The sequence below is a fragment of the Mauremys reevesii genome, linkage group 24 (assembly GCF_016161935.1).
Source record: "Mauremys reevesii isolate NIE-2019 linkage group 24, ASM1616193v1, whole genome shotgun sequence".
NCBI classification, from domain to species: Eukaryota; Metazoa; Chordata; order Testudines; family Geoemydidae; genus Mauremys; species Mauremys reevesii.
The window spans coordinates 5,107,435-5,134,737 of record NC_052646.1 but is presented as its reverse complement, the minus strand read 5'-3'; the positions used below and the strand labels follow the sequence as shown (position 1 = coordinate 5,134,737).

General features: G+C 53.0%; 2 protein-coding genes across 4 annotated transcripts in view; both read right to left on the bottom strand.

The window, feature by feature from the left end:
- ARHGEF2 (Rho/Rac guanine nucleotide exchange factor 2) overlaps window positions 1-13,434 on the bottom strand; it is a 126,743-nt gene extending 113,309 nt beyond the window's left edge. Inside the window, exon 1 of one of the 2 annotated variants that reach the window (XM_039512712.1) lies at window positions 13,292-13,434. Coding sequence is in view for 1 of the 2 variants with exons in the window: in XM_039512709.1 (XP_039368643.1) it covers window positions 7,470-7,482 (13 nt within the window). In the remaining variant the exon portion in view is untranslated. Of the gene's footprint in view, window positions 1-7,469; window positions 7,498-13,291 lie in introns of those variants that run through there. The other variant, XM_039512709.1, reaches the window with a different exon arrangement.
- A 5,962-nt stretch (window positions 13,435-19,396) lies between these two features.
- On the bottom strand, window positions 19,397-25,306 carry SSR2 (signal sequence receptor subunit 2). Of its 2 annotated transcripts, none has more exons than XM_039512740.1 (6): window positions 25,182-25,306; window positions 22,567-22,721; window positions 21,358-21,456; window positions 20,791-20,899; window positions 20,505-20,582; window positions 19,397-20,171 (listed from the first exon to the last, which is right to left on the bottom strand). In XM_039512740.1, exons 2-6 carry the CDS (start codon window positions 22,719-22,721, stop codon window positions 20,061-20,063), a joined length of 552 nt encoding a protein of 183 aa, XP_039368674.1. In that variant the 5' UTR covers window positions 25,182-25,306; the 3' UTR covers window positions 19,397-20,060. The 2 variants fall into 2 exon arrangements, with proteins under 2 accessions (XP_039368674.1, XP_039368675.1); XM_039512741.1 differs by lacking the exon at window positions 25,182-25,306 and adding an exon at window positions 24,083-24,434.
- Between the last annotated feature and the right edge of the window lie 1,997 nt (window positions 25,307-27,303).

Below are 27,303 nucleotides of genomic sequence, written 5' to 3'. Positions count from 1 at the left end.
CTCTGAAGGCAGAGCCGCCGCCAGCAGCAGGGCAGAAGTAAGGATGGCCTGGTCTGGCATTGCCACCCTTACTTCTGCGCTGCTGCCTGCAGAGCTGGGCCCTCAGTCAGCAGCTGCCGCTCTCCGGCCGTCCAGCTCTGAAGGCAGCAGTGCAGAAATAAGGGAGGCACGGGATGGTATTGTCACCCTTCTGCGCTGCTGCTGGTGGGGCATCGCCTTCAGAGCCGGGTGCCTGGCCAGCCGCTGCCACTCTCCAACCACCCAGCTCTGAAGGCAGCACAGAAGTAAAGGTGGCAATACTGCAACCCCCTGTAAAATAACCTGTAACTCCCTTTTGGGTTGGCAGCCCCAATTTGAGAAACGCTGGTCTCCTGCATGAAATCTGTATAATATAAGGTAAAAGCACATAAGAGACCAGATTTCACAGAGCGAGACTGGATTCCACGGTCCGTGACGCGTTTTTCATGGCCGTGAGTTTGGTAGAGCCCTAGTCATGGCTCTATCTGCACATAGAAGATAACAGGCTACTACTGCTGCCAACTGCCGGAGTTACTCCTTTAGCTCAAGTAGCAGACAGTTGTGCTGCAGATCCTTGGTCACACCCTGCTGATGACCCACGTAGGGTGGGAGGTTAATGACATTGCAATGTTGGGAGCCCTAGTATGGACGGGCCCTTGGCTACAATATTATGATTACAGTAGCACCTGGAGGCCTCAACATGCTACATGCTGCACCAAACACAGGGCCAGCTCCAGACCCCAGCGCGCCAAGCGCATGCTTGGGGCGGCATGCTGCGGGGGGCGCTCTGCCTGTCGCGCCGGGTGTGGCAGGCGCGGTGGACTGGACCTCCCGTGCCTGTGGATGATCCACCAGCACAGAGGACCGGTGACCCGCCAGGCCCCAGCGGCGCGCACCGCCGGCGCGCCGCGCGCGAAGAAAGAGAAAGCCGACCAGACACACAGTGAAAGACCGTGCCCTGCCTGGAACAGCTCACAATCTAAAACAGACAAAGGGCAGGAGGGAAACTGAGGCACAGAGAGGGGAAGGGACTTGCCCAAGATTACCCAGCAGGTCAGTGGCAGAGACAGGCATAGAACCCAGAAGTCCTGAGGCTCAGCCCAGTGCCCGCTCCACCAGATCATGCTGCCCATCCTACAACCATCTTTAACACCAGGCCTATTAGCCCTGCTCAGTCACCGACCAAACCCTGCGTTTTCCTCCATGTGTGATCAGCCCCATCCTTCTGTTCTAGCTGCCACAGACTCCCCCTCTTCACCTGCTCCTGCGGAGATCGGCTCCAGTCTCTGTCTGCACTGACGCCTCCCCACGCTTGTGGCCAGCCTGCGGCGTCCTCTTTCTCCCCGACATACAAACTTCCTCGCTACCGCCCCGGGGCAAACGGGATGAGCTCAGCTGCTTTCCTGTTTTCGAGTGCCCAGGCACAGTCAGCTGACAAGAACTTTCCTCCCCTTCGGCCCTTTATCAGCTGTCAGATCTTTGCTGAATTGTCCTAGAGCCAGTTACCAATTTTCCATATACAGTGATGGAGCAAAAAAAATGGGAGAGGAGCATGAGCTAGTGGTTAGAAGAGGGGACAGGGAGCCTTGGATCCATTTCCCAGCTCTGGGAGGGGAGTGGTGTCTAGTGGTTAAAGCTGGGATCTAGGACTCCTGGGTTCCATCCCAACTCCGGAAGGGGAGCGTGGCCTCTCTAGGGATTAAAACAAAGGGGGCAGAACTCCTGACAAATTTAGCTCTCTTTTCACAACAAGGTAGTGTGATAGCGGATGGGACTGGGAGATGCCTGGGTTCTATACCCAGCTCTAGGTGTTGTCTAATGGTTAGAGCAGGGACTGGGCACTAGGATGCCTGAGTTCTATTCCTAGCTCTGATACCAATTCAGTATGTAACGATGGGCAAATCTGGAGGCTAGGGAAGAATCAGGAGCATTGGGCTGGGAGCAGGAGACGAACGAGGACTCGTGTGGAGGGAGAGGAAGAGTCTGGCTTTGAGAAGGAGGCTCTAGGAGCCCTGGGGAAGGGGCAGTTTGGGTGGACCCAGCACCGATTTAACCACTCAGCAGGCTGGACTGAGCCAGCCAGGAGCTAACGGGGGTGGGTGGGAATATCTAGCACAGAAGGGAAAAGGAAGCCGATCTGAGAGGCAGTCAGCTGATAGGGTGCAGGCCGGGAAGCGCTCCCATGGAAACCTGGAGGAGTGTACACAACACAGCAGGATTCCCACTGGGGTGCGTGGGGAGGGGCAGGGGGTGAGGACAGGCCAGCCTTTCCCCCAGGGAACCACTCCAAGAGGCCAGCGCCCATCTCAGAGCCACAGCTCCAGAATCAGGGAAGTGACTGAAAAGCAAATCAAAGTGCCCCCCCCCCCCAATGAGATTCTCCTTCTGGGGCCACAGTTCCCCCTGCAGGGCTAGCATGACCCACTGGCTATGTGCGTGTGTGTCCCCACTCCAGCCAGTAGCTGATCTGCTAGAGGATAAAGGCTTACTACTGCTGCCAGGGAGCGGAGCAACTCTTTTAGCTCAAGCAGGGGAAGTCAGTCCCCTGCTGATGACCCAGGCAGGGTGGGTGGCTCAGATGGGGAGAGAGAGACTAGAAATCAGCCTTCCCCTTCCATCTGAGGAGCTCAGTGCACTGGATTAGCCCGCCCCGCAAAAAAAACTCCCTTGTGGGGAGGCAACGTCTCTGTTCTACTAGACTCTACAGACAGTCTCATAACTTCTCTTATGAATTATTCTTTCAATTATCAGAGCATCTAGGAGCCCCAATCATGCCCCAGGACCCCATGGTGCCAGGCGCTGTACAAATACAGAACAAAATGAGAGCCCCCGCCCAAAGAGATTGCAATCCAAGGACCTTCCTCCTCACAGTAGCAAGTGAGCTTCTTCCAGGTGTGCATTAAGCCACCAACCATCTGGCGTTTGTGATATGTCCTCTCTCTCACCCGCTCCCCAGGGGGAGAACTGAGTATTGTTTTGGTAGGGGGTGAGGTTGGGGGGGGGTTACGAATGGGGAGACAGGCAAAGGGAGAGGAAGTGACTTGCTGAAGGTCACCCAAGGAAATCAGTGGCAGAGCTGGGAATCCAGGAGTCCTGACTCCCAATCAAATACTTCTCTGCCACTGCTACGAACAGAACCCAGGAGTCCTGACGTGCAGTCCCCTGCTCTAACCGGCAGGCCCCACGCCCCTCCTGGAGCCAGGAATACAACCCACAAATCCTGACTCCCCAGCCAGGACCCTACCCCCAGCCCACACGCGGCCTCCTTCTGAAATGGATCAAACACGTAATTGACGATGAGCCCAGCCCTGCGTGCATCCTGCCTGTACTTTTAGAAGAAGTATTTGGTAGTGAATGAATACAGCTCATCAGCCCAACCCATCTTTCGAGCTTTAATCCAGAACAGGACTCACCCTCACACTCGGAGAAAGGAGATCAGACGAGCACGTCATACACGCTGTGTGTGCTGCTGGGGAATGTAAACAGGCTTGAGACCCAAGCCACTGAGAGGGGGAGGAACAGGCAAAAAGAAAAAGAAAAAAAAGAAGAAAAGAAAAAGAAATGCCAGGGGTGGGGGAGGGGTGGAGAAGAGGGATTTGGGAGGCTGGGACTGATCTCGGGGAGAGCGAGGAGAGGGCTGGGACAGGGCTTCTGGGCCTGACCCACGTTCTCATCTGCTACTGCAGGGATCCGGCACCTTCCTCTGACGCAGCTGGTGCTGGCCACTGTCAGAGATGAGATGCGGGACTCGATGGGACCCCCCCCAGATCTAATCCAGCCTCGGGAGTCCCCTGTTCTACTCCTTGCAGTCCCCACCCCCGAAGGGGCCAGGCTCCCATCAGCAGCAGCAGGGAAGAGAACCTGGAGGCGAATGCCATGACCTGGGCAACCTCAGCTGGGAAGCATTTGCGAGCGCATGGTGCCCACCGCTGAAAGCAGGAGCTGCTCTAGCAGGAGCTACACAACCAAACCACCCTAGCGGGGGCTGTAACAAACTCATCTCCTTGGCATGCCAGCACTCACTGTCACCCAGCGCTCACTTCCCCAGGCAGCAACGCCCCCGCCCTCAAGTCTGTGACTCCAGCCTGAAAAACAAAATCGAAATATTTCGGAAACATCAAAACGAACCGTTTCAACGGGACCTGTCCAAAACGCGCTCTAACCAGTAGGAAACACTTCCCTTGCAGAGCCAAGATTAGAACCCAGGAGTCCGGACTCCCAGTCTCCTATGCCCCTTCCAGAGCCAGGAACAAAACACAGGAGTCCTGCTTCCACATCAGGGGCTTTAACTGTCTGATCACATCCCTCGCTGGCGTTCAGCAAAGCCTCCCAAACTGAAGAGGGGGGAGCCATTCCGGCATCATGCTGACAATTTCTGAGCTCACCAGTCACTCCTGATGGAGTTGCAGCCTTATAACATGTGAGAGATTCCTGGACATCCTTATTGTTCTCGAGACCATGGTTTTATAATGAGAAAGTGACCAAGAATTTTTTTTAAAAAGCCTAATAAAAATTGTCTTAGCAGGCTTGGCAGAATTCAATTGTTAGGTCAACGGATAATATCAATGTGTATTTTTATCAATTTACATTTTCAGAGTTGGGCAAAATTATGGGGTTTATGCCTTTTCCCCCCTATTTTGACCTATTTAAATGTTCACAGATGCCAGAAATTATGGGAGCAGGTGTCAGACAATTATTGAATGACAGGGGATGCCGAGACATAAAAAATGAAAGCTTTGTAACCAGTAAGTCACAAACTGTCAACATCAATACACATAGCGTGAAAATACACACCAAAAAAATCACAGAATCCTAGGACTAGAAAGGACCTCGCAAGGTCATCTAGTCCAGTGCCCTGCATTTGTGGAAGGACTAAGTATTATGGTTAAGTTAAACTCTCTCAAGCAGCATTTTTCCTGCTTTGCCTAGCTGGAAATTTCAATTGTTATTGATGGAAATGGTTTGTCCTCTCTTTAGTGTGGGTTCTAACCCCTCCGAGCCTGCTTACTGGGCACCGTTTGGAATGTTAAGAATGTGAACATGGGCCGCACCGTGTCTGAAGAGATGCAGGTGCTGGGAACTCTTTAAATCACTGGACTAGTGCTGAAATTCTCACCCTGTTAAAATCAATGGCAAAATTCCCCATGACATCAGCCAGGACATATCCCTAGGTTCTGATTTCACCACTGCCCTGCACTGTATGGAGTCATTTACATAACAGCATCAGCCCCATGCAATCATGGGATCAGCTGATAAATCATAAGATTTTTTAAAAATAAATAATTTGGCTTCTTTTTTTCCCCTTTGCCTCCTTATCTCTGAGCCTTTCATGTTGGGATCATGTTGTCCAGCTTCCCTCAGCAATCACAAGAGCTAGAAACTTACTTTAAACAAATCCCTGCGAATAATAGGCAGCAGAGGTTTAAAACAAATAAAAGGAAATTCTTCTTCACACAGCACACAGTCAACTTGTGGAACTCCTTGCCTGAGGAGGCTGTGAGGGCTAGGACTATAACAGCGTTTAAAAGAGAACTGGATAAATTCATGGTGGTTAAGTCCATTAATGGCTATTAGCCAGGCTGGGTAAGGGATGGTGTCCCTAGCGTCTGTTTATCAGAGGGTGGAGATGGATGGCAGGAGAGAGATCACTTAATCATTGCCTGTTAGGTTCACTCCCTCTGGGGCATCTGGCATTGGCCACTGTCGGTAGGCAGGATACTGGGCTAGATGGACCTTTGGTCTGACCCGGTACAGCCATTCTTATGTTCTCCCCAAATCACGTGACTCCAGGAGTTGGGGCTTGAAGGAAAAAAAATACTAAATATCACAAGAGCTGGGATACAATTGCGAGGGTAGGGACCACCATTTACCCCCACACAAAGTGGGTGGGAAACACCCAGATCTAGCTGCATTTTACATTCACTGTGAACCAGAGTGGTTGCACAAGGCAGAGGGAGCGGAAGTCAGGCCTGGCGGCTCGATTTTTGTCTCCACACAGAAGTTGCACTAATTCAGCTGAAATCCGTTCTTAAAGTGATGTGATTGAACTGCAGCAAAGCACTTCAGGCTGGTGGGCAACTGGCTTAGCCCTCGTCACTCCCAGCCCATCCTGCACTGGGCTCGCGGGTGGCACGGATTGCCTTGAAGAGTTCAGGTTACCTTTTCTTTGGCTCTTTATAAATCCTGCTCGGGAATATCCCCAGACCATGCAGGATAGCAGAGCAGATGTGGAGGAAGGCAAGGGACGCAGGTAGATCTGCATTTAACTCTCTCCTGTTAAATAACGTGCCCAGAGCAACACGCCTCTATCAGGCTATTGGCTAACACATGGCTTGTCAGGTCTCCAGACCCCCTTGATGGAATCATGGGAACAGTACTCTTAACGCCATGTACAGTTGCAGAGAGCAAGCTCCCTCATCCAGTAGCCTATGCAGGGACAGATTAATAATGCATCTAGCCAGGGGGCACCCCATGAGCCTGTGTGTTATGCTCCCCACAGGCTGCGCGGTAGGGAAGTGCTGCTTTCCCTGTTTCACAGATGGGGAAACTGAGGCCCAGGAATACTTGCAGATCTGTTCCACTGGAGACGCCCGTGTCACATTGCAGCAGCAAAGCCCTTTCTGGCAAGTGGGAAGCAAACCATGTCCAATCAGACCCAGGCCCAGGAGAGTCCGCGGTTTGAAAGGCAGATTCATGCTCCAAGCGAGGCTCGCCGAACAGAAATACAAGCTCAGGGCCTGACTCTAAGAGGCGCTGCCCTCCAATGCTCGCTGATGTCCATGGGATTTGCATGCTGGCCAGGGCTTAGAGCGCCAGGACAGGAGGCCCCACTGTGGATTCTGCCACTGACTCAGGGTGTCATCTCAGGCAAGTCACTTCCCCCGTGCCTCAGTTTACCCTTCTGTAAAATGGAGGGAACAATCCAGACCCACCTCTCAGGGAGCTGAAAAGAGGAATCAATGTCCACACAGCACCAGACCAGCAGCTCTCAACCTTTCTCATATCAAGAACACAGCGTCAGAACTCTCCCATACTCTGCCAAGATCTAGCCAGGACCCCACTTCCTTTCAGTAATATGAGCAGCCAGTCAGGACTCCGACCTCTCTCTGCCAACCCCAGGCTGAGAACCTATGCCCTGTATAAATGCCATGTCCTGTTAGGTTGGACTGTAAGCTCTTTGGGGCAGGAATTGTGGCTTTGTTCTGTGTTTGTACAGCACCTAGCACCCCAGGGTGCTGGGCTATGACTGCGGCTCCCGGCTGTTACCGCAAAACTGATGATAATAGATCAGGAGGAGACATTAAACAATGCTCCCCTCTGCCCATATAGATGGGGCTTAAAGAAACCTGAGTGTTCTGCCCAGGATCTCACCCAAAGCTGGAGTGGAGGCAACTGCTCGGTGCAGCAGCCTGTGTGGTATTCTGTCCTATTCACAGCCGTGCGTCACCTACCAAGAAGCCACATCAAAACACTGGCACAACAAATGGAATCCAAGGTGTGCAGACAACAGCAGGTGGCACCCGCTGGCACTTAAATTCTCTTCCTGCTGGCTCTGATCACGACGGTATCCGCTCCCCCTCGGCCCTGTAGACATCCCTTCTTCCTCTTCCATTCCTCCCGCGCCCTCTCCCCGCAAAAACAAACAAAAAATGCCTCTGCCTTTACTGTTTGCATCGTCTCTGCTGCGCATTTCTGGGCACTGCAGGGCACAAGGACGGCCTGCCTGCCCAGGAAACACGGCACTAAGGTGTGGGTTGTTTGTGGCAGAGTCTGTTTGCTGATCTCGGAGCCTTGAGTCATCAATAGTCAAGGGACCCAGCCAAGCCCATGGGGCTACAGTGGAAGTCTCGGATCTGCCTAGAAGAGCATCTGGTAATTGCTAAAGGCACCACTGACTACACCTCGGCGTCAGCCCTACGCACAGTCAGGGGAGCAGCTGATTAGTGTTTTCGCCAGGAATTGAAATGGGGGCCGGGGGGTACGAATTTACAGGGGGGGCTGGAAAACAACTAAATTGGCAACACAGTGACCACTGCAGGGGAGCATAGGGAAATCCACGCTCACAACCGCTGTGGATCGGCACAAACGGGGGGCCCCTCACACACACTCACCCATAAGCCCATGGCACTTCAAAGGTCCGTGGCCCCCTAAAGCACATCCCCTGCTGCGTCCCCACCCCAGCAGCAGTGGGATTGGCTGGGTCAGACAGAGTGATTTTAGGGGGCTCCATGGCAGGATAGATGATGGAGGGGAAGGGCTGGTCTGGGACCTGGAAATCCTGGGATCAATTCCTTGCTCTGCAAGAGACTCCCTGTGTGACCCTGGGTAAGTCACTTAGCCGCTCCGGGCCTCCATTTTCCCATCTGTATAATGGGGCTAGTAGTCCTGCCTCACAGGGGAGTGGTGATGATAAACAGAGGTGAGGTGCTCAGGAACGACAGTGAGAGAGTCCAGATTAGGGCCTTAGTGAGATATGCATCCAGTTCCCCTGTTCCAGCACTGGGACATTATTTTGGGGGGCACCCCACTGTAGCTTGTATGGGGTCCTCAATAACAAAGCCATTCCTGGGAATGCTGCTACCCCAGAAAATACACCACTCATGTGGATCGATTCCTGCACCCCAAGTTACTCCTCACCAAGCCAGCAATCTCAGTACAGAAGCCACTGCCTGTCCGATGTGTCAATCTGTGCATTTAAAAGGGATCAAGGAAGAGGCGGCAGCATATCCAAGTGGCTAGCGCACTGGACCAGGACTCAGCAGACCTGAGTTCTAGTCCCAGCTCTGCCCTTGGCCTACTGGGTGATCTTGGGCAAGTCACTGCGCCTCCCTCTGCCTCATTTTCCCCATCTGTAAAATGGGGTTAACCATACTGACCCACTTGGGAAAGCACTTGGAGCACTTACTGATGGAAAGCACCATCTACTATTATTTTATCCAAGACAATCTGCCCCTGCCAGCTCCTTCCCCTCCCTGCATCGGGGCATGAAGTGTCTGGCTGCTCAGGAGCGAAACGTGCGCAGGTGGGAGCCGTGCCAGCGTGCAGGGAACAGCGTGAAAACAGGGCGGCTCTGGCCAAGATCCCAAAGAGAGAAACCAGGGCCCATCCCGCATCCGCCCCAGAACCTTGTGATCTTTAGCACATGACACAGGGCAGCTGCTGTTAGCTCCACTTGTACAGATGGGGAATGGAGGCCCAGACACTGGTCCACAGTCACCCAAGGAGTCTACAGCAGAGCTGGGACTTACCCCCATGTCTTCCAAACCCTAACCACTGCACCATCCTGCCCCTCATTCAGAGCCAGCTGTCCAACACTCCCAGCTCGCTGCCTGGCACCTTTTCTAGCCTAGGCAACATTCTCTCCATCCACCAAAATACCTTTGACAGGTGCATGCACCGACCCTACATAAACACGCCCATGTACACAAAAGATTCAAACACACACAGACACACCGTCCCCGCTGGGCTCAGTGATGCAGTTTGAAATCCAGACCTTCAAGCACAAGACTACACCACCTGAGCTGCGAGAGCAGCTCCCTCAGCTGGTAGCTGTAGTACACTCTTATCCTGTCCTGTGGAGCAGAGCAAGGGCTCTGAACACACTGTTTGATAGTGTAAGTCATTTATATACCTGGACACACCCACAGACTGAAACATACCCCTATCCAAACACGACACCGTGTGCGTGGACATCCTGAAAACATCTCTTCTGCTTTAAATGCCAGACATTATAAAACTTTGTTGCTCCAGGCTGAGTTTATATGCTGGGTTCAGGAAGACATGCCTTCGTGCTAAAGCAGGAGACATCCCTGCACATTCCTTCTAGAATCTGCCCCGGTTATTACAGGTCATTCTTTCAGCCAGGCATCTTGCTGCCTGCTAGATTCATCCCGGAACAGCTCAGATCACAGCAAGGATTTGAGTCCCGGGGGGCCCCCAGAAAGGAATCGATTGTGGTGGACTCAGTTGTAACTTACGAATGGGACTAAAATCAACAACCAGCCCTCTTAAAACTTGTGTTTATGTTTTGCAAAGAATTCCAACAGCCACCTGCCTCAGAGTGACAAAGAGGCTCGTGGATCGTGTTACTGGAGCCGCAGCTCCTGGCTCAACTGATGAGCAGCTTTGTTATCCTTACAACATAACAGGGGTAGATGACGGGTAAGACCTTGCTAAATTGGCCGGCCTCACGTGGGAGGTGCCACTGGAATCCCCTTCCCCCACAGGATCCAGATCCTCCCTGTCTCCTGGCATAGGAACAAGTAGGTGGAATTAACCGGTGGCAAGTTCATAACTGATACAAGGAAATACTTTCCCCGGTGCGGTATGCAGTTCGACGGTGGAACTCATTGCCACAGGATGACTCCGAAGGCAAAAAAGTCAGCAAGACTCAAAAGGGACTTGGACATGTATACAGCTAGCAAGACTACCCAGAGCTAGGCTAGTGGAAGGGATATTAAACCTCTTTGGGGTTGAGCCAGGCTCTGTCTGGGGTCAGGATAAGACCTGATGTTGGGGGGCAAATTATCTCACATCCACTACTGTAGGGCTCCCCTTGGGTCTGATCCAGTCTGGCAATTCTTATGTTCCTTTCAGTGCTGACTTTTCTGGATTAGGGGAAAGTCCCCCCCCTCCCCAAGTACAAACCCCGGCGCTGCTTAGGCTAGCAAGAAAAGAATCCAGTTCCTGTGGGAGAGGGGATCAAAATCTTATTAAGGCCCTGATCCAAAGCCCAAGTCTGAAGTCAGCTGAAGTTTTTCCATTGGATTTCAGCACATGTTGGATCAGGCCCTGAGCGTATTGAGGGCTGGGCTGGGATCGAAAACCTGCCGACATGGGACGTCCAATCCACCCCCAGTGAAGATCCCCAATAGGCAATGGACCAGGTCACAGAATCAGAGGGTTAGAAGGGACCGCAAGAGTCATCTAGTCTAATCCCCTGCCAAGATGCAGGATTTGTTGTGTCTAAACCATCCAGGATAGATGGCTGCCCAGTCCGAGAGCCACAGAATAGGCCCAGCCCAGGTAAGGACAGGGCAAGGTGCCCACCTATGGACCAAGGTGTCTCACTGCCACCATAGAAGGACACCATGGGGGATGAGAGGGGAATTCCGGCTCCATGGCCCATTGGAGGTAGAACTGGTTGGGCCCATGCAGTGAAATATTTCAAGCTTAACATTTTTTTCCATCCTGAAACAGGCCCCAAAGCCAAACATTTGGAAGTTTTTCTGTAACGAAATTTCAGGGGGGAAAAATCCTTCTAGGTCAATTGAAATGAAACGTTTTGATGTGACCGTTTTCAACAGTTATACAGCAGAAAGCAAATTTCAAAAGGCAAAGACGTTTTGGAGCCAAAAAAAGAGGAAACTTTTCATTTGAAACGAACACGTTGCGGCATTTTCCCCAAAGAAATTCCAAATTTGTTTCCTGAACGCCAGTTCATTGAAACGGATCCAAGTCGGCAAAATACTTCAGCGTGGTCAAAATGGCGTTTTGCGGCTGGAAACCTGTTTCAACTGAAACATTGAACCAGGTCTAGCTCTGGGCTCTGTGGCCTCTTGGTTGTCAGGGCTGTTTCTACAATGGGTGCTGAGATCGGCCCCGCTCATCTCATGCGGGCCAGTCATCTCCCCCCACACACACCCCCTGTACATGCAAGGGGTGGGGGCCCTGCGCTCTATGCTACAACGCTGGCAGCCCCCTCCCCCCGGACTGAATAACACGCTTCAGACCAGATTCACGCTGTGACCGCAAGCCATCCTCAGGAAAGGAGCCAAGATCAATACTCTGCATTACTGGGGCAGGGGGAGACGTGCTTCAAACACCCTCGGCCAAAGTGCATCCCCGCCATGACTCCGGGGAAGCCAGGTGACGCAGGGATGAATTTGGTCCAGCAGCCCCAGATTTGCACTTGTATGGGGCCTTTCAGCCAGCACTTTGCACCCATTAGAAGCAAATGGGTTCAGAGGAGAATCACTTGCAAAAGGGATAGGGCAGCTTCCCTTAGGGCAAGTTCAGAGCCAGGTTCCCCCCGGCCCCCAAGACGTAGTTCTTAAAAATGATGTTGTGGGCTCCATGAAATTACCTTCCCAGGATTCTGTAGCAAAGGGATCTCCCTTCTCCTTTTCTCCCCCCACCCACGCACCCCAAGCACCCAGCCCTGCAAACCCAGCTGGGGATCTGAGAGTCAGAACTTGGATTCTTTCCACCTCAACACCCAAATTCTGCCCTCAACAACACCCCAGGTGTGACTCCAGGGGAACAGAGGACGCAATTTGATTGATCATGCATGAAGTAGAATACCCTGGAGTTCCTGCACCCAGAGCCAGGCTGGCTCTGCAGGGCTCATGGCACTACATTGTCATTTGTCACTAAAGTGATAACGCACAAGAAGCAGACCTGCCATATTTCCACTGTCACTTTTCCAAGCTGACTCAAACTTTCAATATAACTAAACACAGCCACACGCTCCAGCCCTCCAGATGGGATTTGCTGCCGCTGCTTCCACGGGAGAAAAATCTGACATCTGTTGAGGCCTTCCCTATGCTAGAGGGTTTCATCAGGTATAGTTACTCCAGTACGGGGAAGCTCTCTAGTGTGGACACAGTTACACTGGTATAAGAGTGCTTGTCCCCAAATAGCTTCTGCTGGTTCCACCAAGCAGCATTAATTCAAACTGCATTTATACGCTGGGGCTATTAGCAGCATGCCTGTGTCGGTAAAATAAAATAATGGATGATAATAAAATCACACTCCTAACCCCCACAGCTAAAATTGGAGGGCAGGGCACGCTGGGGCTTCAGGTGGTAGAATTCAGAGCTGGGACAGACTGAGAGGTCTGGGCTTGGTCCTGGCACGGCTCTGTTGGTAGGGGTGGGATTTCCGGCTGTGTGGACGCAGGTACTCGGGTGTAGCTCGTTCCCCTGACCGTGCGGGAAGAGCTGTACTGGGAGCAGCCACCTTAATGCCACGACGCTGCTTTAACTAGCCCCGGAGACGGCTGCCAGCTCGCCTCTCCCTTGCCCTTTTTAAACACCAAAGCACGGGGCAAAGGTTACCCAGGAAGCCACAGGATCGTCAACAGACCGAGCCCAGGGTGCAGGGCAGGGGCCGAGCCCGGGGGGCAGGGCAGGGCTCGGCCCATTCTCCGGAGCTCGCCGGGCGACCCCAGCCCAGGTGGAGAGACGCACCTGGCCCAGCCCCCGGAGGGGTCGGGGCGGGCGGGCTGGCACCTGTTGCAGGTGATGGGGGAAAAGCGGCGGCAGGAACCTACCTGCTGGGCTGGGGGCGGGGGGCGGCTGCTCCCCCGGGAGGGCTGCGGGGTTGCGGATCCGCTATGCCCCGGCAGGACCCCCCTCCCCTCCTGCAGCTCCTGCTTCCAGCCTCGCTTCTTCGCCACTTGCAGGTTCCTCCCCCGTCTCCTCGCTCACCCCGAATCAAAGAGCCGGGACCCGCCCAGCGCTTCGGATCCTCCCCGCTGTTAACCCTTCACCCTCGGGGCCAGCTCCGCCTGCATCCTCCTCCTCCAGCGCCTGCCTCTCGCCTGCCCCTGCCCCAGCGGGGCTCACCCGGGCGCTGGGCTCCGCCGGAAGGCAGAGGCGGCCACCGCGGGGGACCTTTGGTTCAGCAGCAAGCGGCCGCCTTTTGAAGGCTGCAAAATACCCAGGGTGCAGCCTGGATCAGAAAGAAAGAAAGAAAGAAAGAAAAACTTCCTTGGAAGCAGCCTGGAGGGCGAGCAGGAGGCTGGGAATGGGGAAGTCCTGAGGTCTCATCCTGCCTCTGATTTTACCGGCTGGGTGCCTCAGTTTCCCCACCTGTGAGAAGGGGGCCGCCGTCACCTGCCTCCCTGGGATGTCAAGGATCACTCTGTGACGTGCTAGGGGATCTTCTTCGGGCCCAGCAGAGACAGAGGCGCCCCGCAGAGAAACTGGGCTCCCGCCTGGCAGGGTCCTGGAGCAGTGGTCCATACAGCAGGGACACAGCCCCGCGAGCCCGAGTCGGCTGGCACAGGCCAGCCACGGGTGTCTCCTTGCTGCGTAGACCCAACCCGACAGTCCCACAGCCGAGAGCAGCGATTCAGTCAGGCCTTGCTAAGCCGGGGGGGACGGGAGACCTGGGGAGAACCGGAGGTGCTGCAGAAAGGGAGCAGACAGAGCCCAGCATGGTGCTAAGGGCCGGGGGCGGGGAGCAGCATCCTGCAGATGGCAACTGAGATCTGCATCCCCACCCCGGCTGCCAGTGCTCCCCAAAGGTGGCGCTTGTCTGGGGGAGCTCAGCTCCCCCCTGCAGATGGGAAATTGGCTTCCCGGGAGCCAAGATCTGCAAACCAGTACGGCTTCCTCTGGGAGGTCAGAGCACCAAGCACCCACCTGTCATGGTACGCAGGCAGAGGGAGGTGACCTCGTGGTTAAAGCGGGAGGGGGCTAAGCCAGGACTCCTGGCTTGAATTCCTGGCTGCAGTAGAGTGGGATCTAATGGTACGAGCAGCGAGCAGCTGTTCCCAGCTCTGCCACTTACTCCCCGGAGGACTCTGGGGGTGACCTGTCCACAGCTGGGGAAACTGCAGCTCAGAGAGGGGGTGACACCGAGCTACCTCCCCGGCTGGGTGAGGGGCTTCAGTCACGAGCATGGGCAACGCACGCCGAGACCCTCCAGCGGAAGGCGCGGGAGACCTAGGGCGAGTTATCGCTGGCTGCCAGGATGGTTAGGCCCCCGTGGCAGTCTCCAAAGCTCACTCGTGCAGGCTCCCCGCAGCCTGACCCAGGGAAGGTCCGGGGCTGCAGCGGGTGCACACAAGGCAGCCGGGGCCCCACCTGGGAGCAGTGATAAGGCGGCTTTGGGCAGGGCTGGACAATGGAGGTGACACCTTTTGCGGCAGTGACTCATCACCCTGCCCACACGCTGCTGGATGCTGCCTTCTCCAAACAGTGGGTCCAGCCACCGCCTGCCTCCGAATCAGCTCCAAGCTCTGGGACTGTCCCTTCTTCGCCTTGTGGGAGCCAGTGTGTTAACCCTTCGACTGCCGCCAAGCACGCCAGAGGCATGGGGAGCAAGACAACGTACCAGCCATGTCTGGATGGAGCCTGATGGAAGAGGCCTGGCTGGATAGAGGATGGTAGTGGACCCCCAACCAGACCAGATGCATCCAGGTGTCGGATGGACGTGGCCAACTGCTCAATTCATTAGGTCCTTCAGGATGGGGTGGGCTGTTGGATGGACTAGATCTCTCCTGGGGGAGAGGGGGAATGAGGAACCTACCCTGGCCACTAACGCACCAGTTTAATTTCCAACCTTCCAAGCTAGGAGGAAGGTTTTTAAAGCTTGCAAGCAGAGCCCTGCAGCGGGACTGGGATCCTGCCATAATAGCAGGAACAAGATTTAAAAATAGTCCCCTGGAGGGCTCTATGCACAAACAATTAAGGCCTTGTTCATTTTAAGCATCCCTGGTCCCGCCTCACAGCCCTGGTGGTGCACAGGGACATTACTTGAGAGACGAGCACCCCCTACTGACCACACACACGTTGCAGCATCTGGCTGTTTTTCAGACCGTTCTAGCACTGATCCAGCTAGCCCTTATCTAGCATGAAAGGTTTCCCGAGCGAGAGCTGTCAGCAGGTCCCGGTGCTTGTACCTTGGCTCTGTCTGTGATCGTGCCCTTTCTTCCATATTCTGGCTAGTTCAGTAAACAGGACCACAGCCTGTTAAGCAAACAGGTGACACCAGGACCTTTGTGCAGGTTTCCAAAGATGAGCCAGTACCAGCCGCAGGCTGCAGTAAGAATCAGGCCCAGCGCGAGGACGACGGGCCCGCACGCTGCTTCGGAGGAGCCACAGCGCAATTGAATTCACACCACCACATGGAGAGCTGCGGAGAGGCCAATGGAGGCTTCCAGCCTCAGGATCCGTTTTCAATCCAGCCTGGAGCAGGTGTAACGGAACGGCGGGCACAGGCCAGCTCTACAATGGTCTTGGTGTGTCTCCCTCAAGCTTTAGCACCTGAGATCCCAGTACTTCAAGGGACACCACTGGGAACTGCTGGCACCCAGCAGCCGGGAAAGCCTGACCCCTAGTGGAGAAAGGCACCTTCATCCCTTACGTCTCTGTGTCCTGCTGCCATGACTGCAATTGGCCATCGATGGGGGCAGTCGCCACAGAGCCCATGTGCCCGATTTTCTCTCCAGTCCTTCCTTCCTCAGAGATGGGGTGAGGGGTGAACCCCCATCTCCCCAGTGACCAGGTACAGCCTACAGCTAGTCCCACAGACAACTCCTTAGATTTAGGCTGCATCTGTTCCTAGAACCATCTCATTGTGAGCAAATGCACCAGACTGTCCACGAGGTGACAGTCTAAATACAGGGCACGCAGACTCAGTTTTCCCGTCTATAGGAGGAGAACGCCCATCTCCTGGGGAGGGGGAAGGGAAGAGGGCAGAAAACTCTAAGCTCCTGCCCTGGGAAGCACTGTACTGTTACCCCACGTAGAGAGAGCTGTGAAATTCACACATTTTAGATGTATGCAGTGTTGTTATAGCCACACCAGTCCCTTCTGTTCACCAACAGCAGCTGGGCCAATAAAAGATGACCTCACCCACCTTGTGTCTAAATGTTAGACCCAGTTTGGGGGCAGGGATCATCTTTTTGTTCCATGTTGTACAACACCTTGCACGCGATGGGGTCCCGATCGGTGACAGGGGCTCCTAGGTGCTGCCACGGTACCAATAAATAATGCTACCATTGTAAGGTCCTGGCCTGACAGCCCCGCAGACAATGGCTACACAGATCAGATAGGACCAGCCTCCTAGGACCAGTAGTTATCAAGGTCCTTTTAAACCAGTGGTTGTCAATCAGGGGCATGGGGACGCAGAGGTCTTCCAGGAGGTACATCAACTCCTTTAGATATTTGCCTAGTTTTACAACAGGCTACAGCAAAAGCGCTAGCGAAGCAAGTACAAACTAACATTTCATACAGTGACTTTATACTGCTCTATATACTACACACTGAAACGTAAGTACAAGATTTATATTCCAATTGATTTATTTTACAATGCTATGGTAAAAACGAGACAGCGAGCCCTTTTTCTGTAATAGTGAGCTGTGACACGGTTGTATTTTTAGGGCTGATTTTGTAAGCAAGTCGTTTTTAAGTGAGGTGGAACTTGGGGGTACGCAAGACAAATCAGACTCCTGAAAGGGGGACAGTCGTCTGGAAATGTTGAGAACCGCTGTTCTAAGCACCCCCCCGCAGAACTTGAAAGGCAGCAAATAAAGCAACACGGGTGCAAGGTGTAGCTGTTGGTTCTCACCTGTTTGCCTGCAATCCATCCTACCAGAGATCACCAGGAGAGGCAGCTGCAAAGGATGAGTAACAGTCTTCCCAAAGCCAAGGCTCACAAGGAAAGCTCCCTTGTTTTGGGACACTCAACGCAAGGCAGCACAAAGCATTAATGCTGGGAAGTGGGATGCGCCAGTTAGACCTGTTAGTTCAGCTTCTAAGGCCCCCCCCCCCCTTGCACACCCTTCGTGGAGCGGAGCTCCTTTGTTCAGTATTAGCATCAATGGTTTCCTTGATCCTGCCAATTGCAACACTCCTCAGTCAAAACAAAGGGTGAAACCGGTGGCGGCAGCGAGCAGTTGGGATGAGGGGGTGAGAAATCCTGCCTTGGAAACATTGTTCTTGTGACAAAGCTGCAGTGTTTGCTTCCAGCAGAGCCTGGGAGCTTGGGTCACCGACACGGAATTCTTGGATAACAAGACCGCTTTGCTCCGAGTGGCAAAAAAAATAATAATCCTGCAGCTACTTCAGCAGCACCCATCAGGGTCCTGCTCACAGAAGCCTGGTCGACGGAGAAAAGATGATGGGGCACATAGGGAAGGTTCAGGGCTAGAAGGCAGGAGACCCAAGTTCTTCCCCCTCTGAGTGCTTGAGGCAAGTGACATCCGCTTTCTATGCCTCAGTTTCCCCATATGTGAAATGGGGATGGTTAATTCCAGTGAGGGAGGGACTGAAAGGTTTAATTCATGAATGGCCATGAAGCTCTCTGCGATTCTCATTTGGAAGGGGGTGGAAAGAAATTGGCGCAGATTAAATTGAATCGCGTGTGTGTGAATTTAGAGCTGGTTTGACAGCCCTGCAGACCAAAGGCTTCTTTGCCGAGAACAGGCTGTGCAGTAGCAACAAGGCAAACTGCTCGCTACACGCTGCCCTTGGGAATGGGCCTTAGACCTGGCCAATCCCTGCACTCTCGTCTGAGGTTGCCAAAAACCACCCACTTCTATTCCCCCCCCACCCGAGGGCATGTACACCCATCTCCTCCAATGGGGACCTCTGTTGTGGTTTGCTTGGCTTACATTCATCTATTCTCGCTGCCCAAGGCCAGTCAGGGCCCACCCCACCACCAAATCAAGGCAGACATCTCTAGAAAGGCAATTCAGAGAACTGGCCTGTAAGAAGTCACTTCACTGCAGGAGGGCACAGATAAGCTGCAATATGGACCTGAAGCACAAGAGGGCAGCAGGGCCACCTGGGGAACCTCCCAGGCCTGGTTTTCACTTATGAAAATCTTTTTCATTTGAAAAAAAATACGTCCCATTGCTGGGGCTCCTACTCTAAAGCTTCTATAATTATAAGAAGTCAGCGAGCAGTTTGGGAACTCAGGTGCCTCCTGCCTTTGCTGGACGCTAGGCTCCAGACGACAGCACCCTAGACAAGGCAGCTAAAAACTCATCAGAAGCCAGCGGCCAATCCACAAAAGTACAGAGAGCTGAGCAGGTACAGCAGACCCACTTCAATTTTCTCTCAGCTCTTGAGGGCTGTAAAGGGGTTTTACTCTAGACTGATTCCAGCTAATCCACTCCCCGGGGAGAGTGCAGTGTGATGTGCCACACATTCTGCTGTGCTTTGGACACCAGGTGTTTCAAAGCTTCATGGTACTGAGCACCCAGCACTGGACTGGGAGCTACGAGGATCTGGGTTCTATTCCTGGCTATGCAGCTTTGGGCAAGTCACTTACCCTTGGTAGGGCTGTTTCTCTCCCATCCCGTCTCTTAGAGTTTAAGCTCTTTGGCAATGTCTAGTCTTAAAAAAAGTGGAGTGTTCAACGTGCCTCATCTACACTGAGTTTTAGTTCTAACATGTGGCAACTGCTCGCAAGGGACCCTGGAGGGAGGGTTGGAGTAACCCTCAGTAGGATTTTATCATGCGTTAACACAGACCATTAATCCTAGTGAAGACAAGGGCTTGGTATACTCTTTCAGCTGGATCTGCCGGCTGCTGGTGCATACAGACAGAGCCTCCACACCCACTGGATTTACTGTAGTTCTAGGTATGGCTTCTGAAACCCACCAGTCTGACTGTGGGACTTACTGGTAGAAGAGACAGACTCACTCTGTGGTGTTCATTTTATTATAAAACCCTTGGTGTGTACAGTCACACACGTCTCAACAGAGTCATCAGAAAAACGGCGGTCAATTGCTCACCAAAATATAACAACGGAGCCAACATTCTCTCTAGGGCAGGCATCTTTCTATGGGGGTTCACAGGCCACCGCTTGGCTGAGAGGGAATGGCACTAATAAACCTGCATAGAAAGGAGGTCTCTGTTGCCGTCACTTGATCAATCCTCTCAGTGACAGCTGTAAGAAGCATAAAATGCTGAGGAGCGAGGGTGATGGGCTGATCCAAGATCGAGGAGGATTGTGGAGATCTGGCCACACACGACTGGCATTCGGCAAGCAGGGGTGATGCCACCGATGCTGCAGAAAGGCTCTCAGCCCCACACTCCTTGGGCATTACTAGCGTTCTTGTACTGCGGCTGGAGCTTAATTACAACAGAACTGGAGAGGTATTTGCTCCAGACCTGCTGAGAAAGGTTAAAAAAACCCTCAAGAAAGCGACTGGCCACAAGAATTATACAAATCCCGCCCCTGCCAGCACTGAACTGGTGGCCCAGTCACTTGATCTGGAGGGTTGATTGCTGCTACTCTGAGTACACTGTCATTCTAAGCGGGGTTCCTGAGCTCTGGGGGCTGGCTGCATTTGGCTTTCCTCAGTTCTTCTTGGTCTTGGGGGTATCGTATTTTCTCTTGCTCGAGTACCACAGCAGCAGAGGGATTCCGATGGAGGGAAGGGTCATCACTCCGAAAGCTGCCCAGTCGAGCTAGCAGAAGGGGAAAACCCATTAGAAGTAGAGTTGAGACGGGTTATCCACAGCTGAACTCCCAGCTTCTCATACCTGAGCCCCCCTGCCCAAGCGTTTTGATCCAAACCCTACAACACAGGCTCATTCCTAGAAGCGAGTCTAACGGCCCATGATGAATTAATTTTCACTCTTCTTGCAAGATTTTGCAGAAGTTGCCCCAAAAACTTGCTTCCCAGGTGGCTTTTAATTTAGTGCCTGGGCTTCCGCTTTCACGCACACGAAAAAGGCCAACGCGGATTTGAACTGTACCGTCACTGTGAGAAAATGGATTACTGGTTTAATGGTACTTACAAAGTGAGGGGAAAACCTCCTGTCAAACTCTCTCTGAGCCAGGATTCCTCCCTGCCCAGGGGCACTGGTGAAGCCAACCTGAAATGGAGGGAAGAGAAATAGCATTTGCCCGCTGTTCCTGGCATTGCCCGCGCTGTGTGGCAAACACTACATGAGAGGAGAGAGGGACGATCTATCATCCCTCTATGGTTGTGACTAGGAGCACACACTGTGCATCTCTGCTGTAAGATCTGCCATAAGGATCCTGTACATGATCCAGTTCACAAAGAAGGTAGTAGCCACTCACCACAACCTGCCCTCCCTCCTGTGCCAGGTAGGTGATGGTAGCGGAGGTGAAGTTGAAGTAGCCAGCTTTGAGGGGCCTCAGGACCACAGTGTGAGATACGTTGCTGGCTCTGGGTAGCAGATGGTTAAGGAAACAAATTGCATTATGTTCCAGGGGACAGGGGGTGCAAGACTCAAAACATGGGGGGGGGGGGGGGTCTAACCAGCAGGTTTGAAATCTTAAAACCACCTTGAACTACAGATTCAGACCCTTACAGGGACAACTCATCTATTCCTCCTTCCCTGACGGATGAATGGAGTTCCATGCAATTTAATGTGAGGGGCGGCCATGTGTTGTGAGACCCGAGAACTAGTTCTTGTTTGCAAGGACACTAGCGATCCCGGGGCACTTTATTGGGATTGGCCCTCGCAGCCTTAGCCAGAAGTCAGGTGCGCTTGCATTTCAGGGATGATGCATGGAGTTGGAAGTGTCTTGGTATCCTTGGGCCTCAGAGGGGACAAGGAGGAGCCCAAGAACAGACCCAGGACATGGCATGAGGGGAGATTGTTTCGAACTACAAAAAGATACGGAGCAATCCTGTCCCACTTGACGTTAAGCATTCCAGAGACAATGCCAAAATCTTCCGGGGGGAAAGAATCATCCGACAACTCCACATCCAAAGCCGCGCTAAACACAACAGAGAGAGGGGTCATGAACAGAGCCTGGGGTATGCATTAGCGGGAGTCCCACTGGGGGTTAGACTAGATGATCCTGGTGGTGCCTTCTAACCCTATGATGCTACAGGCTGGTTCACAATCAGGGGAAAGTTCAGTGCTAGCTGCTGATCTGGAGTAAAAAGCCACAAAGATGAGAGTAGAAGGAAGACGGCATCAAGGAGAAATGACTGCCGAACAGGACGAGCTGGACCTGGGGCATAAGAGGGAAGAGCGGGGAGGAGCCATGAAGCAGAGGACAAGGAATTGGCTGTGGAAAGAGCCCGGGAAGCCAGTGGAGGTCTATGCACATGAGGAGGGGAGCCCTGCATTGGGGATACGAGTGACAGGAAAGGAAGGTGATTTTCAACTGCAGCATTTTGGACACCGGTGGATGATGATGCAGTCAAAGACACACGTGATGAAGGCAGAGACCAGGGCTGGAACAGAGAGGAAAGGGTGAACAGGGGGATTAGAGAGTGGAGTGCCAGAACTTGGTAAGAGCTTAGACATGAGCTTTGCGGGCGGAAGGGAGACAGAGAGAGAGACAGACAGACAAGCCATGGAGTCTAAAACAGCAACACAATGAACACTGATTTGCTCCCATACACAGGAATCCACTGAGACCCTTTCACAGCCTCTAGAATCACATTCCTCTCCCACACTCCAAAAAAACCCCTGCACACTTTAGTCTCATCACCCTTGAAGCCACGTATAATGCCCCTTCCCAAGTGGGCCTGATAGGGGGCTCATACTCTGCAACTTTACTCCTGCTCAAGTCAACAGTCCTATGGACTCCAGTGAGAACAGAGTATTTTTAACAGCGGTTACAGAAAACCTTAGGTGACCACAGTGGACCCTTCTGGACTTATAATCTATGAACAGAGATTCTTCCCCTCTATTCGCTCCTGCCCCCAGAGGGAATTTGGGAGGAGTAAGGGAGGAGCTTGAGAAAGGCTTTTACTCTAGATGTCTCCCTCCTCCCCGAGCTAGGGGAACACACACCGCAGAGACACACCTCTAACACTCCGTGTCCTTCAGGGCCAGGCATCTGATAGGTACCAAGAACACAGACCAGCCTTACCTGGAGCCAACATTGTAGATGTTGTACTGCAGAGTCAGGTCCTTCCCCTCCACCGCATATCTGTTTAACAGAGATTTAGAGGCGAGTAGCCTGGCTCCCTCCTCGCTGTGAGCAACAGACAGCAGGGCAAACACAGCAAGAGCTAACAGCTTCATCTGCGAGGGGAAAACATTCACTGGTAATGCCCAAGTTTCTAAAGAGGAAAAATTGGAGGTGGTGGCCTTCTGGAGGGGGCAATAGCAGACAGCAGAATAGATACATAAGTGCAATGTGTTATGAAGCACAGGCAGCTGCGTGGTTTCAAACATCGTACACGAAAGCAATCCTCTTTGCAACCCCCCTTCAGGTAGATGAAGGCTGCTATCAAATCCCCCCTCACTCTTCTCTTCTGCAGACTAAATAACCCCAGTTCCCTCAGCCAATCCTAAATCACGTGCCCCAGCCCCCTAATCATTTTTGTTGCCCTCTGCTGGACTCGCTACATCCCTTTTGTAGTGGGGGGGACCAAAACTGGATCAATACTCCAGGTGCGGCCTCACCAGTGCCAAATAGAGGGGAATAATCACTTCCCCCAGTCTCCTGGCAATGCTCCTACTAATTCAGCCCAATATGCCGCTGGCCTTCTTGGCAACAAGGGCCCACTACTGTCTCATATCTAAGACCAGACAAAACCTTCCTGCTATTTCTCCTTTGAAATCCAGTGGAAACAATTTAACACACACCACAACAACATTCCCCTGCAGTGTCTGCAAACAAACACTGCAGCATTGTGTTAGCACCTGAGAATTGCAACTGACTAGAAATGACCTGGAAAATTACTAGCCTATATTCAGATGAGAGAAAAACAAATGGCTTAAAGGTTTGTTTTTTAAAGTAATTAATTTAATATCAGCTGTTAGCAGTAGAATAGAGAACATGTTATTTAAGACAAAGTTAACTTGAGGGCCCATATATTTCATATCTTTACTCTCACACACAGATATTCAAACATCAGTCCGCTCCCATCCAAACGCTGTTTGGTTGCAGACCCTTCCAAAGTGCACACTCCTTTTCTTCAGCCCTGGCACAAACCTCTTCTTCCCAGACAAAAAAAGTGAGAGAGCTCTGTCCTGATGATCTGACACCCCACTCACTCCACTAAGCTCCTACCACCCCTTTGGCTTTCTGTACCCATCCTCTCTTTTGATGGCGGATAACCAGACCTTGCTGACCTAGCCTGAAATCATAGCCAATATAAATGCCTGTCCATAGGTCTCTCAGGGAACCTCTCATCCTGTAGTTCTGAGATTTTTGAGGCTACAGCGCCATGGTCTTCCCTAGCCACAACAAAGTCTTGAGTAATTGACTAATACAGTGATTCCTAAACAGTGGTCTTATATCACAGAGCTCTTCCCAGTGGCTTGTGAAATTATATTTTGATAATCAAGTAGTGAGATGGTTGGGTCTGGGAAAAGATCCATCTATTCTAACACATATTGGACAACAGCATGAAAAGGCTGGAGAACCCGTGATCTACCTTAAATGAAAGTATGCAAAAGGGGCTCTTTCACTCCCATCTCCTGCTCAGCCCCTGTACAGGGCACAGTCATGTCTTTTCCCACCACCTCCTCCGGCAGCCACAGATGATTGCTTCCTTATGCCCAGTATACGTCCCCCGTCTCTGTGGCACACACTGCTCTTTCTACCAGGAAGCATTAGGGCCTGGCTGCTACTCTCAGCCACGTGGCTCCATTTCCATGGCATTTCTGGAGCCAGAACAGGCAGCAAGTCAGGAACCCCACAGCCTGATTATAGGCTGCCTGGAGAACTTCCCTAGCTGCCTTTCCTCCATGGAGCGCTGACGTGTCAGAGACCTCCCCTATGTACTTCCACAGCCCTCCCCACCCAAACCCCCACCTCGGGGTCATCCAAACCTTGCCCCCCCCCCCGAACCACCAGCCCCTGGGCTCCTCCAACCCCCCCTTCCCCTACCCGCACAGCTCCCCCCAACCACCGTTCTCTGGGCTCCCCTCCAAACCTTCCTTCCCCCTCAGGCTCCCCAACCCCCATTGCCCTCCAGATCCCCCCAACCCCATGGCTCCCCCCCAACCATGGCCCCCGGGGCTCCCCTGCAAACCTCCTTCCCTCCTCAGACCCCTTCAACCCCCACCTGCCGTCTCCTTGGCTCCCCTCCAAACCTTCCTTCCCCGTCAGCCCCCCCCAAACCCTCACCCCCGTCCAGATCCCCCGACCCCTGGCTCTCCCCCACCCGACCACAGCCCCGGGGCTCCCCTGCAAACCTCCTTCCCGCCTCAGACCCCCAACCCTCACCACCTCCGGATCCCCTGACCCCTGGCTCCCCCACCCCGACCACAGCCCCAGGGCTCCCTGCAAACCTCCTTCCTCCTCAGACCCCCACCCCACCTTCGCCCCCACCTGCCGTCTCCTAGGGTCCCCTCCAAACCTTCCTTCCCCGTCAGACCCCCAAACCCCATTGCCCTCCAGATCCCCGGACCCTCTGGTTCCCCACCCCGACCCGCGTCCCTAGGGCCCCCTCGACCCCCACCTTCCCCCCACACCCGCACGGCTCCCCGGGGCCTCGGCCCGACCCAGAACCCGCCCGTGGCCCCTCTCACCGCTGCGGCCCGGCTCGCCCTGCGGCAGCGGAAGCCAGAGTCAGCACTGAGCGCCCGGAAACCCGCCTCCGCCCCGGGGCGCGCTGGGAACTGGAGTCCGCTTCCGGCGCCACCGCGGCGGGCTGGCGGGGGCGGGAGCTTAGCGCGCCTGCGCACAGCCCGGCTGTGTCCAATAGGAGGCTCCCGGGATCCAGGCGCGCGGAGCGTTGCAAGCGGGAGGTTCGCTTGCGGGGAGCTCGCTGCGCTCTGCCTCCTGCACACTCCCGAGCTCGCAGCTCCGCCTTCCCGTCCCCCGAGACTGCCCTTCTACCAACCACGTGCCTGAAGGGTGCATCAGCAGGGCCTGACTGCCCCAGTGCTCGTGTTTACACCGTCTCCCCTCCTCGGGTACAGGAGCCACTGCGGAGCAGCTGCTTCTCTCCCGAGTCTCAGACCTCTGTGCCTCACTGGCTCCGTGACTCACTCCACCCGTCAGATGGGAAACCGCTATTGTTCCATGGTCTCTTCAGTTCTCTCTCCCATTATTATTTGGTTCACATATTCCATAGGTTGGTAGGGTACCTTTTGCATGTGCAGAACCCCATCTGTGTTGTTGTCTAAGGTACTTACCTGGCTCCATCACTATAGTAGCTGAGCATCTCACAGTTCTTAGTGTATTTCTTCTCACACCTGCTGTGTCAGGGCAGCACTATTATCCCCACTGTGTAGATGGGAAACTGAGGCACAGAGTGGGGCTAGGAACATACCCAATGTTAAGAACATAAGAAAGGCCGTACCCGGGTCAGACCAAAGGTCCATCTAGCCAGTATCTGTCTACCGACAGTGGCCAATGCCAGGTGCCCCAGAGGGAGTGAACCTAACAGGCAATGATCAAGTGATCTCTCTCCTGCCATCCATCTCCATCCTCTGACGAACAGAGGCTAGAGACACCATTCTTACCCATCCTGGCTAATAGCCATTTATGGACTTAGCCACCATGAATTTATCCAGTCCCCTTTTAAATGCTGTTATAGTCCTGGCCTTCACAACCTCCTCAGGTAAGGAGTTCCACAAGTTGACTGTGCGCTGCGTGAAAAAGAACTTCCTTTTATTTGTTTTAAACCTGCTGCCTATTAATTTCATTTGGTGACCCCTAGTTCTTGTATTATGGGAATAAGTAAATAACTTTTCCTTATCCACTTTCTCAACATCACTCATGATTTTATATACCTCTATCATGTCCACCCTTAGTCTTCTCTTTTCCAAGCTGAAGAGTCCTAGCCTCTTTAATCTTTCCTCGTATGGGACCCTCTCTAAACCCCTAATCATTTTAGTTGCCCTTTTCTGAACCTTTTCTAGTGCTAGAATATCTTTTTTGAGGTGAGGAGACCACATCTGTACACAGTATTCGAGATGTGGGCGTACCATGGATTTATATAAGGGCAATAATATATTCTCAGTCTTATTCTCTATCCCCTTTTTAATGTTATGCAGTACAGCTAGGAATAGATGCCACAACTCAGCCCTCATCACTGGACCACACTGCTCCTGATTGTGTTTGAAGCCAAGTTAGCTGGAATCATTCTTAAACAGAGTTCATATGGGGTTCAAAGCCCAGTGCAGCTGGCCTCTGCATCCAGAGTTCCGAGCAGCCGCCCTCCCCGATCTTCTAACCTTGCCTCACAATAGAGCTTTAGATGGGGAACATAGAAACCTAATGCTACTCCTGTTTCAACTCCTGTTGAGGATGGTGCTGCCTTAAGGGAAGGGAACAGCCACCTGTGTGCGTATCCTTTTTCTATAAAGTTTATATTTAATCAAAATAAAATCTCAGGTGGTAAGTACATTGTATTTGTCTTTCGGTTTGCACCTGACCACACAGGACACCGCAGGATCCTGCCAGCATTGCTAACTGGATCTGGCTGGAAAAGATGAAGGGGTTTTGCCCACTCATGGGGGCAGCTGGCTGCTTACTTCCACTGTGGTGTGATCTGAGGGTGCTCAGCACTTTTAAAGAGCAGGCCCCTCGGCCATGCTTCATGTTCTCCATCTCTGATATTTAAATCCCAGGGGAGGTAAGTGGAGAGGAATCTTCTCATTAACATTGGGATCCCCTGATGAAATGAACTACCCAGCTGTAATG

Bases quoted from the DNA above. Each gene is read 5' to 3' on its own strand.
- SSR2 (XM_039512740.1), bottom strand. From the start codon at position 22,721: ATGAAGCTGTTAGCTCTTGCTGTGTTTGCCCTGCTGTCTGTTGCTCAC. The intron at 21,457-22,566 runs GTAAGGCTGGTC...TGTTGTGTTTAG, and splicing joins ATCTACAATGTTGGCTCCAG to CGCGGCTTTGGATGTGGAGT. The intron at 20,583-20,790 runs GTGAGTGGCTAC...CCTCCATTTCAG, and splicing joins AGGAGGGAGGGCAGGTTGTG to GTTGGCTTCACCAGTGCCCC.